This window comes from Sorghum bicolor, chromosome 5, assembly GCF_000003195.3.
Source record: "Sorghum bicolor cultivar BTx623 chromosome 5, Sorghum_bicolor_NCBIv3, whole genome shotgun sequence".
NCBI classification, from domain to species: domain Eukaryota; kingdom Viridiplantae; phylum Streptophyta; class Magnoliopsida; order Poales; family Poaceae; genus Sorghum; species Sorghum bicolor.
Window position 1 is genome coordinate 3,133,313 of NC_012874.2, and position 13,700 is coordinate 3,147,012.

The 13,700-nt window shown below is 41.3% G+C and overlaps 1 protein-coding gene across 1 annotated transcript; it reads left to right on the forward strand.

The window, feature by feature from the left end:
* LOC8058533 (AT-hook motif nuclear-localized protein 7) lies at positions 1,051–3,586 on the forward strand. Its single transcript, XM_002448942.2, has 5 exons — positions 1,051–1,453; positions 1,973–2,040; positions 2,161–2,292; positions 2,598–2,753; positions 2,887–3,586. The coding sequence occupies exons 1-5, from the start codon at positions 1,051–1,053 to the stop codon at positions 3,214–3,216; spliced, it is 1,089 nt and encodes a 362-aa protein (XP_002448987.1). The 3' UTR covers positions 3,217–3,586.

Genomic DNA, 13,700 nt, shown 5'->3' on the forward strand with positions numbered 1-13,700 from the left:
ATGCATGTGCCACAAGATTCGTTGTGATAGGAAATCTTGAAAACTTTTTGAATTTCGGGGTGAACTAAACAAGGCCTTAAATAAAATACTATCAACATGCAAGAAAAGACTTAAAGGAAAAAAGCAGAGAGTATTCACTTCAAATCTGAGTTACCAACTTACCATGATGGTGTTTTTGTTTTTAAAAAAAATACATTTCCATTTTATTACTAGTACTGACCACTCAGGCTCTGTTTAGTTTCGCACCCAAAATTTTTTCATCCATCCCATCGAATCTTTGGACACATGCATGGAACATTAAATGTACATAAAAAAATAAACTAATTACACAGTTTGGTTGAAAATCGCGAGACGAATCTTTTAAGCCTAGTTACTCCATGATTAGCCTTAAGTGCTACAGTAACCCACATGTGCTAATGACAGATTAATTATGCTTAATAGATTTGTCTTGCAGTTTCCTTACAAGCTATGTCATTTGTTTTTTTATTAGTTCCTAAAAACTTTTCCCGACATCCTTCCGACACATTCGATATGACACCCAAAAATTTTCATCAGCAATCTAAACAGGGCCTCAATTTAGACACTGCTGTTCTTTAAAGCGGTTTTTATTTCTCGGAAAAAAATGTTTGTCCCATTCGCTGCTTTACTGTTCAATAAAAAAAGGGAAGTTATGTTGGGCTGCAGTGTATAGGACACTTTTGCAGTCCAACCAATCAGATGGTTGGTCAAAGGAGAGAGGGGATCGCAGTCTCGCAGAGCAGCAGGAAACCCGCCATTCTTGTGCCAAAATCTCCCATTTATTTCATTTTTTTTTATCTCTGTCATTTGCCCATATTCAAAATCCTACTATCCCTGATGACTTGGGTATAATACTGGCATAACCCAGCTGCTGCTTGCTGGTGCCTGGTAGTAACTGGACACACACCCAAACTAGAATAGGGTGTCTGTTCTTGTCTGCTGCCGTTCTCATCCCTGTTCAAGTCCAAGAATCGCAAGAAATTTGCGCAGCAAGTGAGGTCCAAGTTGCAACCAAGAGGATAGCCCTTTGACATGCAGATGGAGGGAGGAAGGGAGGGTATTGCAGTGGCGCCCGGAGGTGGTGGCCATGAATCCGGCGGCCATGGCATGTTCAGAGCAGCAGCAGCAGCAGCAGACATCGCCATGGCGGAGGCGCAAGAAGAAGCAGCAGTGAAGGGGTACCAGTCCTCTCCGTCGACGTCCCCCACGCCGTCGCCGCCACCACCGGCTGCGGCTGCGGCTGGCCACGCCGGGGACGCCGCCGCGACTCCGCTTGCCTGGAGCTTGGGCGGCGAGGAGAAGCCGAGTGGCGCCGCGGGGGACAACAACGGCATGCAGACGGCCGGGCAGAGCGGCGAGCACGCCAGCCTCAGCTCCGGGCGCCGCCGCGGCCGCCCGCGCGGCTCCGGGAGGCGCCAGATCCTCGCCACTCTAGGTCTGTATTCTGCCTCCGAAATGCAAAGCTTCCCTCTTTCTTGTTCAGCAACCAGAAATTTCCAACTTTTTTTTGCTCTAGACTAGAATTTCTTGCTGTGTTTGCTCTCTTTGTCGATTTCTGTTGCATTGCTTGGATGGGATGGGGTCCAGTAAGGGTGATGTGTGCAGTGCATGTGGTGTCCCCTTTCTTTCACAATGAAGACAAGTCAAATATCCGTTACCTCTTCTGTTCATCATTGTGTCGCATTCATCACTGTGCTTTGTACAACTATTGAAGCGATTCATATGTTTTTATCCCCCTTCTTCCTACCAAATACCAATATTTGTGGTTGGGAGATTTTTGTTTTCCTCGTCAGATTACCTAATCGACCTAATCCTTTGGCATGGTTTAGTTAAACTTGTTATATATATGTTGGCCATGATTTAGGCCTGTTTCTCATCACTTAGTAGCAGTTAAATCAAGTTACATAGAAAATGTTCATTTCTCTGTCTGATTGGTGTTCTTCAAATGCAAAAGGGGAATGGTACGCGATGTCAGCCGGAGGGAGCTTCACGCCTCATGTCATCATCGTGGGTACTGGGGAAGTAAGACATGTACTCAGCATCTTGTTTGTCTGCAGCTAGAGCTAGTTTGGCATTTGCTTGGCTTGCAGTGTGCTTGTCTTAAGGGTGTCACTGATCTCTCTTTGTCCAATTCGTTGGTAGGATGTGGCGGCGCGCATCATGTCGTTTTCTCAGAAAGGTCCACGCTCGGTCTGCATCCTCTCTGCCAACGGGACAATCTCTAATGTAACACTGAGGCAGCCGGATGCATCTGGTAGCACCTTCACCTATGAGGTACGGACTGTCAAGCCTTACTATGTACTGTATCTTATATGTCACTCTCCTACTAATGCTCCATTAAGACTTAGGGAATCCTCGCTGCTCTGGACAAATTCGGTGTATATGTAGTTTTAGAATTGTCTATGGGCACATGAAGCATAGCAGTTTCCTTGTCAATGAGTTCTTGTACAAAGACAGGTTCATCTCGGAGTTGTTTCGTCGCGGTAGTATCACAAAGATGTACACAACACTGTCCACATGTACAATTGAGTTTTATGCTCCTCATGTTCAAACGGCACTGGTGTGTTTGTGGTCTTCAGGGCCGTTTCGAGATTCTGCAGCTGATGGGCTCCTTCACAATGGCTGAGGAAGGTCGGAGGAGAACCGGCGGGCTCAGTGTTTCCCTTGCTGGCCCTGATGGCCGTGTAGTTGGTGGCGTAGTGGCTGGGATGCTGCGTGCTGCAAGTCCTATACAGGTAAAACTAACCGAAACATGAACTAATTTCCAAATGCAGCCACAGACACACTGAACACACTGTTGATTAGTGCCAACAGCCTGAAGCAGCACGGGTGACACTAACATAAACCTTTGGCAAATTGACATGGCAGGTGATCGTTGGAAGCTTCCTGCCCAACAGCCTGAAGCAGCATCAGAGGAGGATGAGCATGCAGCAGCAACCCTCCCCCGTTTCACCAGCGTTACCAGCACTTGTGGCGCCCCCACCGGTGCTCACCACAGCCACACCAATCTCTCAGGCAGGTCCGGGGAACGGGTTCCACGCACCGCCACCCTCGGCCACACCTCCCCAGCCCCACGCCAGCGCCATGAACCTGAACTCGACGGGCTTCACCATGGTTGGTTGGCCTGCAAGCTCGCCGCAGCCCTTGGCATACAGGGCTTCACCTGACATCAACGTCAGCTTGACTCCCCAGGAGTAGGATCACTGGTCGCGACAGTTCGTCTTTGGTTTTTTTGTTCACCCTCAGTGCTGACACATTTTGGGAGGGAGGGAGGGAGGAAGTAAGCTAGAATGATGAACTCATGTTAAGTAGTCAAGATAGAGTGTGGCAGATGCTCTGAACGAGAATGAACTAATCTGTGTTACTTTAGGTAGGAGGTGCCAACTTGTTGGGTTACTGCTGTTGCTTTTGGCCATGACTGGCAGTTGATTTAGTTCTAGTCCTTTTCAATTTTTTTGTCTTTCTGCCCTGCAGCCGTGCTTGTTGGATTTGTGGCGTCGTGCTATTTAGCCTGTTCTGTTAATGGTGAATCTGCTGATGATAGAGGAACCAACTGATGATGATCAAATAGCCAGTTCTGCTCGGTGTGCGTTCAGTTGGATCATTAGCCAGGAGTTTTGAAAACACTGCTTTGCTGTACATTTGTTGCTATTTCAATCGTATTCAGTCTCCTGTTTGATCGTCGTGTGGTCAATTGTTCTGAAAACCGAAAAAAATGTGCCTCGTGAAAATGTTGAATTTTGTTGTACTTATTCTATGGCTTCTTACTTTCTTGAGCACTGAATCTAAATTTTCGACTAATGCAGCGGCGTCTGCAGAAGCTACGATGGCATGCGTTTCACAAGATGGGACAAATCTTGGGCCTGATACAAGCCCATGAGAGGCCCCACGGATCGGACCATGTTCAGCCCAGGTCTAGGGTGCGAAGCCCAGCCTCGCGGCGGCAGCTTTACGTGTTTATATGGGTTATAATGCTTGGCTTTTTTTGCTTGGGCCGGATACCGTAGGTTACTGGATAGCCTAGGTATCTTTATTTTTTTATTAAAAAAAAGGTAAGGTATCCTTATTTTTTACGTATGTTTAACTTTTGTACCACATTGGCCGCTATAATCAGTTTAACTGCGTTCATGTGCCCATGTCCACCAATCGTTATCAGACTGCGTGGAAAACGTGGTTAGCAATTTCAAAACCTCATATATATAACGAAGCTTAAACGGAGGCACGCTACATGACGTGCTTTAAGCATTTTAACCATACCTTTTTGTTTTCCAGGCAACATATGCCTGTGTGTTAGAAAACTCTTGGCAACAATACCTTTACCGCGTTCATGAAAGATGTTTTGCCATTTCTTGTTGCAAAAAATTCTGGTCACTAAAATCTTTGTTTTCTTTTTATGGTAGAAGAGAATTAAAGACTTCATACCAGCCGACCATTCATTTGTCGCAACGCATGCACATGGGATCGATCCGTGTGCGCACCACTCCACACCATACCTCCTTCTCCAACTCCGGCATGTGGTGCGCCATCTTTCCTCTATCTATCTATCTATCTATCTATCTATCTATCTATCTATCTATCTATCTATCTATCTATCTATCTATCTATCTATCTATCTATCTATCTATCTATCTATCTATCTATCTATCTATCTATCTATCTATCTATCTATCTATCTATCTATCTATCTATCTATCTATCTATCTATCTATCTATCTATCTATCTATCTATCTATCTATCTATCTATCTATCTATCTATCTATCTATCTATCTATCTATCTATCTATCTATCTATCTATCTATCTATCTATCTATCTATCTATCTATCTATCTATCTATCTATCTATCTATCTATCTATCTATCTATCTATCTATCTATCTATCTATCTATCTATCTATCTATCTATCTATCTATCTATCTATCTATCTATCTATCTATCTATCTATCTATCTATCTATCTATCTATCTATCTATCTATCTATCTATCTATCTATCTATCTATCTATCTATCTATCTATCTATCTATCTATCTATCTATCTATCTATCTATCTATCTATCTATCCCTCAACTCCAGCGGGTTTAGAAGATAGGCGGGAGGGCGACATTAAGGTTCTGGCGGCAGGAGAAGCGGAGGTGCTAGGTCAGCATAGGTCGAGGCGGCCATGGCCGTGGTGGTAGCGGAGAGGGGAAGAAAGAGGTCACGTGTGTGCTAGGCAACGGCAGAGCAAGGACGAGAAAGAGGATGGAGTCGAGGGGCAAAGGGATGTGAAGGTGGGCAGCACGACTGGCCGGTGGCGAGATAGCCGCTGGCCGGGGATGGCCGGTGAGGAAGGCGGTGGTGGGGCGCCTGCAGAACCGCTGAATGTTCATTTGATGTAGCGGCGTCTGCGGAAGCTACGATTGAGTTTTTTGGTACCTGATATAGCCCAGAACAGACCCATAGACTGTGTGGAACACGTGGTTAGCAATATCAAACCCCTATATATGATCATGATGAATTGGAGCACACTATATGTTGTGTCGCTAGCATTTTCAACACTTTTTTTTTTTGCTTTCCGGGCAACGTACTTGTTTGTGCACGTATATGGATGGACTTGTTGACACATGTTTTGTTGATTTTTCTTTTTTCATGTATTAGACGCACTTGGAGCACGTATGGATTGATTTGAAAGATGTTTTTGTCGTTTTTTTTGGTCACTTTTACTTGAAATCTTTATTTCATTTATTAAATATCTGGGTAAAATGGAATCACTTGGGCTCTAGCGGGGCGCCAGGCTCATTGGCAAAGTGCAAAGAAAAATTTACTTTTTATTATAGAAAAACAGTATATTTTCTTAGATAAACATTTTCTGTAAAATGGGCTCCTAAAAGTTTCTAACGGGTTGCTATAAGTTTCTGTCTCCACCACTATTCGCCGTATCTCTGGGCTCGAAGCAGCGAGAGCACAAGCGAAACAGAGCTCTGATTTTGAGGGATGACACCATCGTCGGGAACTTGGACGCCGCCTTGGCCACTGCTTGAGAAAAAGGAGACGGCGAGGAGGCACAAGCTAGGCGGAGATGGCGAGCGAGCATTGAGCGGACATCAAGCAAGATTACATGGTGGCAAGTAACGAGCGAGACTGCACAGTGGCAGCGAGTGGACGTGGGAAACAAAGATGACAATGTAAGAGAGGGAGGAGCTTTTGTCCCTTGAATTCAGGGCATCCTCAATGGTAACCAAATAGATAGCTTTGAGCATCTCCAAAACATTAGCCAAAAACATTAGCTAAATTTACTGATTTAGCTACTCTCTAAAATAGATTTGACAAAAAAAATATTAGAGTACTCCAACAGACTCGGTAAAAGGATGGCTAGTGAGATAGGCTACCTAAAAGTAGAGAGCGAATAAGGTGAGATGGAGAGCTACTAAATTTGAAGAGTCAGTCTGTTAGAAACATTTTCCTTCAACAATAGCTAAATTTATCTTTAGAAAATGATTTAGCTAATCTCTTGGAGATGCTTTTAGCATAGTTTTTATTGGTTGAAAGAAAGATCGAGGATAGCGCTAGCGAGGAACCAAGAGCTAGGCTCCCACGCGCGCCTATCAAAAAGATTTCTCTTAGGGCGTTCGCAATGGTGTTCAAATCGCTATCTATTTGACCTTTAGGAAGAATGTTATTGGCGCTCAATAGTAATTTACAAATAGCTAGCTTAGAAAGTCGCTAGCTATTAAGAAGTCGCTAGCTATTGTGGAGAGTATTGTGAGATAGTTATTTCTAGAAGATCATGCTAGATTAGTTATTTATGAGTCACTAGCTATTTGATCTCTCTTCTCGATAGCCAATGAGAGTGCTACTTTTTTATTATTTTTATACGTCATCTCGCTAGCTATTTGTAAAGTGCTATTGAGAGTTAATAGAATTTCTCCTAGTTAGCTACATTGCGGATGGCCTTAGAGGTCGCTCTGCTCTGCACTTGGATGACATTTTTTTTATTGTTTCTAAAACTTAAGTCACTAGTGATTTCTTTCCTTCCATTGAGGAGGCCCTAAGGGATGAGTCTGCCCAAAATCTAAGGGAGTATTACTTTTTGTCACATCGTCTAAAAACCAAAGGCCACCCAAATTGTTTTTTTTGTCGCCAGTATGATCAGTGTGCCGTCAATTCTTTAGCTAGAAAACGTTGTTCCATGAAAATGTGGAATCACGTGATTTTTTTTTGCGAGCTCTATATTTCTATTTCATCTAGCGTCTTCCGGGGCACGATTGCATACGCTTATTAACGTTTTGTAAAGGGCCGTAGAGAAATAACCTAGGCCCAGTAGTTTGAGTTGATGGAAAGCATACAAATTGTACTCTAGAACTATAGGGTAGTTTTTTGTTTACCCTTTTTACCACATCGGCTGTTAAAATCAGATTAACAACGTTCATATACCAATGTGCGGCTACTACCAACAGACCGCGTGGAACATGTGGTTAGCAATCTCAAACTCAACGAATTATTTGAAACAAAATTTATTCATGCATACTACATGATGTGCATGCGTTTGCATTTTATTATTTTGAATGTTATTGCTTCTACTAGCAAAATATGCCCGTGCGTTGCTACGGGAGCAAATAGACATTTGTAGAAAATGAGCACTTTGTTATATTTATTTGTGTTTTATTCTTTGTATTAAAATTGACAATTTTTAAGCTTTTACAACTGACTTTGAAGCAGACTGTTTATATATAGTTTATATACATGCTCTTAGACTTTTTAGGGCTTTTATTTCACGCACAATGACACCTTATACTCTCTGGTTGAAAGGAGCCTAATAAACTTTTGAATTATAATTTTTAGATTTGATTTTGATTTTATATAGATTGTATAAGTTTCTGTCAATTTGTGCATTGTTCGTGAAAAGACAAGAAGCTAACAATACACTTTTTATTGGTAAGCCGAAGTCTATATATATATCTTGAGATTGATTTTTATTGTGCGTTGCAACGGGGGGAAAGCATCAAATGGCCATAGAAAGTTATGACATAATGTTACATTCTATTTATGTTTATGTTTTTTATAAAATTTAAAGTCTATAATTTATTTTATTGATAACCATGACATCTATGGTATTAAATAGTTGATACTTAAACTAATATGTAGCTTGGAGACATATTTATTTAATAGTAAAAATAGAAATTAGTCAAACCTTCTCTTACTTTAATATTACCTCTTCATATACCTTAGTATTATATTAAAAATAAGAAGTTTGTTGGTAGCTTTATTTTTTATTTAGATTAGGATTTGTATAAAATAAGATACATCAGTTAAATGTATGTAGATTATAAACACATGGACTTATAAAGTGTTCACATAACATAACAACACATCATGCAAAGGTAGTGTAAGCATCCCCAAGCATAAATTTAGTTAAATTAGTAAATCAGTGAGATATACAGGAATTATGCTAAAACTTTTACCACAAATCAAGCATCACATTAAATAGGCTATTATAAAATTTTTATAATAATTGGAGCAAGATAACTACAATTTTAGTTTTACACTAAAAAGCATAGGCAAGCATCTACCAACAGAAAAATATACTAAAATTTATGATTTTTTTGTTTACTATATAGATCTAAATATGTGGAGCTGAACAAAATTTGTTTTATAATTTTTAGTTTTTTCTATGAATTACTATATATTTATTAATTTTATAGAAGATTTTGCATTAGGAACCTAAAAAAACTTCTATTCTTTCTCCTCTTCCGGTCTATCTACGGGCCGAGTGTGGATAGATTGGCTGACAAATTTGCACTTAAGCCTCTGTACTTTCTTTAATTTTAATATGTTCTAATGTGTATAGGAAATTTTACATTGGGAACCCTAGAAAAATTTCTATTCTTTTTTTCCTCCTCTACTGATTCCAGACGGAAACGGACATAGGGAGTAGCGGATAGGTTGGCGACAGACTGAAATTTTCTCTTTTTATAAATAGGTATAGATATAGATATATATTCTTAAATACGCACCACGCCATTTGTTATGCACACCCTGATTTTTTATTTTTGAATCTTATTGCTTCTATATTCTTAAATACCCACCATGCCACTTTGTTATGCACACCCTGCTAGTGATCAAAGTGGCACAGATAATTTTCTGATCGGACGATTCAGAATTTGGACGGTATAAAGAAGAGTTTTTCATATCCACGCAGATGCAGATAATTCGAATTTAGTTGTGCAAGGATGCAGAGTAGGATATATAATCGTGTAAATCCTATGAATATGTATTATTCGATAGTGGTGTAATCCTATGAATATGTATTATTTGATAGTTCGCGGACTATCGGAGACTTATAATAGGCCAGATAATCTGACTCTCTTTAATGAGTGTTCAATGTGACAACATAGTTTAAACTGAGTCAGTCTAGTCCAATTAAGTATTATTTGTAACCCATAAAAATCCATCTAGCATAAATACATAGAGCATGTCATGTACTGAAGTGAAGAGGATGCCAAACTTCATGCGTTTATTATTGTTCCTAGCTTAGAAAACAATACAACAAGATTTTAAGGAAAACAACGGAAATGGTTTCATTTTTCCTAGGCTAAAACATTTTTTAATAATTTTTCTAGTATTAAATAAGATTTTAGCAATTTTAAATCTATACTATTTTGATAGTTTTATGAATTCGTCTCCTTAATTTATCGTGAAAGTCTGAGTTACCTCTCTCGTGGGGTTCGTGGCTGACATGATGCCACGTAGGACCATGTCAGCTAAAATCGCTTTCTAACCCACTAAATCATATTGTTTCAAGAGTTAGAAGAATCTAAAATTCTAATTTTATGATTAAGCTCATCCAATAGTTGAGGGAAATCCGATAAAATTTTGCCCATTATAAGCAAAACTCACCAGCTCGTTGGGAGTATTTTAATTGGAGCTCATGAAGCGGAATAGACTTAGCAGGCTCCTAAACTAGCTGGACTCTATATATGGCCATGTAGCCCGTGGCCCGGTGGCCTAGCCCGAGCATGGCCCGAGGGATCAGGCTGTGCCTAGGCAGCCTCCTAGGCACGCGGCACGGCCCGAGCATGGTCCGTTCTAATGGTGGTCCCCGTAGCGGCCCGATAGCGGTCCGGTGAAAATAAACTGCCGTGTGGTTGTGATTTGTATATATATATATATGCTGTTAATTGTTATATTGGTAAAAATAATGAACAATCGGTGAAAATAATGAAATGTTTCAGCACTCGGTGAAAATATTGATGAAAATGAGCTGTTTTTGGTTTGACAAGCCGTGGGCCGGCACGACAAAAAAACGGTCCATAAGCCGTGCCATGGGCCGAAGGCCAGGCATGAAGCCTGTAGAGGCACAGGCCGCTAGACACGACGGCTCGTAGCAGCCCGACGACCTACGGCACGACATGGCACGACATCGGGATGTGCCGGACCAGCCCAGCCCAGCCCATTGGATATATATACCGGGCTCCAAGCACGTAGCCTAGCATCAGCATACACGTAGAGACTATTTTATTCTTTACCCTTTGTACCACCTCGGCCTCTAAAACCGGTTTAACAAGGTTCATATGCCATTGTGCGGCTGCCATTACCAGACTGCGCGGGAAGCGTGGTTAGCAATCTCAAACTCATTCAAAGCAATTCTTGAGTCCAAGCACACTACATGTTGTGCGTGGCTTTTTGTTTCCAACTATTTTTTTGCCTCAGGAAACCAGTGTACTGATATCTCTGCGGTAAGAGAATCATGAGCCAGTTTTCTTAAATCTTCTGTTCTTTTTTTTGAGAGAGAAAACAGGAGCACTCCTCAAGCACTTACTTCGTTTCTTCTGATTGCATCTTTGTGACATGGTGTCGGTTGGATCAGTGAAGCGTAAATGCATGCTGGACTCCGTTTTGCTGTACAAACCAGTAATGCAGTGTGAAAGAAAGTCTAATTAACTGTGTATCTGCTTGTATTTCAATCTCGCTTTCAGTGTGATGTCGATTCTCCACTCACGACTGCCGTCATCAATGATGCATGATGATACGTAAAAATTCGTTATAGTTATGTACTGTGTGTAATAACACGATTTTGCTTCCTCACTAAGAATTAGTCATAGTGTTGTGGTGGTGGTGATTTCTCGGTGTTGTTGGCATTCTTGATGGATGTCAATTTGAGTTGTGAAGGACAAGGGTGGTGGCGAAGCTAGAACAAATTAGAGGAAGGTGTACTTAGCTTGTGTGTGCATAGATATTTTTTATGTAGGTGTATATATGGTGAAATTTTGAATCTAACAACTGTTTTTACAATTTTGAGAAGTACATTTACACCCCCTAATGACAATGTAGCTTTGCCCCTTGTGGAGACCAAGTCGAAGACTCGGTGCGCAAATATCCTCGATGGAGGAAGATGACGAGGTACATGTGTTGGCGCATTGAGTGGAGAATATGGCTTCTGTGCCAGTGATTACCGCAAAATTGGCAAGAGGCCGTCATAGAAGGAGGTGGCTAGTGAAAGTGCATCATCTAAATGATATTTGTGTGGTGCGACATCGGGTAGTCCTGCTCATCGGTGGCCTCTACAGTGCAAGGTGGCTCTCTTATGGCTGTTGTATTGGAGGATCTGAGTGATACTTCTGCTACTTTCGATGAGACTGCTAGGTTGCCAAGCCACAGTGTCTGCAGCCAGCTCTCAATGGACATGGCATGGTGAATGCTTGAGGCAGTTCCTCGTGTTTCCAGGTTGACAACTTGCAACGTTCTATGATTGCTAGCCTTGCGCGGTGGGGGAAGGGGGGGGGGGGTTATTTCGGTGTAAGACAATGTCGAAAGGTGGCACAAGGGGACCCAATGACTCAGTGACTACATAGTTTGTAGTGGATCATGACGACTAGCTCTGCATAGTAAGGCTAGTTTAGTGTGGGGTAGTGTTGGTGACAATGACATTGTGATATTGTCGTCTAGTGGTGGCGGTACAGGGTAGCCAGTGGTGTGGAGCTTGTGGAGCGCTAGATTAGTGGTATACAGTTTGGCCACGTGTTGAGGTTCCATTCCAACCCAGCCAAAACTTTTGGTTGCTTGATTTCTTATGTTATTATTGGGTTTACCCTTTGGGTTAGGCACAAAGCCAGCGATGGGGCTGCCGTGGCTGTAGCCCCCTACGGCTGCCGGACCCATGGAGCCTCCTCTAGGAAGTTTTATCATGGATGCACTTTAAGGAGAGGCAGTGCCGGCCTAGGGGGAGGGGCAGGAGGTGCGACGACCGAGGGCCCTCGCGAGATAGGGGCCCAAACCTAAGTATATAATACAACATACCCTTTAGTTATAGTTTTTGTTTATTAGTACATGCATATATATATATGGTGCAATGACTTATCACCAAAAAAATCATGAGCTAAAAGGAGTCAAGTCACCAATACTTATACACGAGTTGCCACACATAGCATTCACGAGTCACAATTTCTAGACTTTTGGTGACACGGCGAGACCGTGAGGAGAGACACAACGGCATCAGCGACACATTCACCAGTTCACCACGCGATCACGAGATGCAGTGGATAATACAAAAACCTCTGCGCCCGAGTTCTAGCCTTTCAAAATCCAAACGATAGCGGCGACCAGCTGGCCGGGCTCGACGAGGACTACGGCATGTGATCTTGGTCATTTCCCTCTACCCTTTTATTTTTTTTTGTGATTTGTGAATCTTAGTTCTGTTCATGTCCCAATTGCCTAGGTACTAGTTTTTTTTGTTTAATTTTTGTCTAGTACTTTATACTTATAAAGTTATATTTTTCTTGTAATTTAGGTCAGGTGTTAGAATTTTAGAATGGTACATAAGAAATATTTGTCAGGTACCGTGAAAAGAAAATGAAAAAGACAAGAAAATCAGTTTGTCTATATATGATTGGATTTGCTTTCTCTTTAAAAAAATTAGCTTATATTATTATAAAATTTTATAGTTTAGGGATCGTCGCAATGTATTCGGCAGGACCGACACTGAGGAGAGCCTGAAGGTGTCTCGAGATTGAAGAAAGCTCTCCCTAATTGTTTTCCTAAATCCATCCCTGCTTTGGATGGTTATTTTGTTATAATTCCTTTTTTATTCTGTATTAATATATGCCTCACATTTTCTTGTCATTGGCTTTCTAAAAAAATTATAGTGATGTCCTCAATAGTGGAGTGGTCTTTAACCCGTTTAGAACGACCGTTGACGACTCAAATTCTATACAAATTCTAAAACTTCAATTCGGACCGGCTAGTTTGCCCACAGAAGCCACTGCCATTTGTTTTGATCAAAATAGTTTTGATAGATGGACGTGCTTGTGATCAGTGGCGGAGCCAGGAATTATTTTTAGGTGTGGCGGGTTTGTAAAGGGCAATTGGTTAACTATGCATACACACCCTAAAACATTATGTATATATACATATAGAGCAAATATAATAGAAATCCAAAAGTAAAGCATTAATACTTAAAATACCTCACTAAATGAAGATTCTTTATATTCTACCTCTTGAATATCCACCGGAACGAGCTTAATGCCTGCAACCTCTACCTCTTCTTGTTGTCCAGCAACACCATCTACTGGCATAGCTGGGTTGGAGTCTGCTAATGGTAAATGCTTTGGAAAAAAAGTGTCTTTAAATCTGTATAAAAATCACAAGACAAAAAAGAAAAACCATACATGATTGTTAAATAAAATAACACTTAAAGATAGACTTT

Bases quoted from the DNA above. Each gene is read 5' to 3' on its own strand.
- LOC8058533 (XM_002448942.2), top strand. From the start codon at position 1,051: ATGCAGATGGAGGGAGGAAGGGAGGGTATTGCAGTGGCGCCCGGAGGT. The intron at 1,454-1,972 runs GTCTGTATTCTG...CAAATGCAAAAG, and splicing joins CCAGATCCTCGCCACTCTAG to GGGAATGGTACGCGATGTCA. The intron at 2,293-2,597 runs GTACGGACTGTC...TGTGGTCTTCAG, and splicing joins GTAGCACCTTCACCTATGAG to GGCCGTTTCGAGATTCTGCA.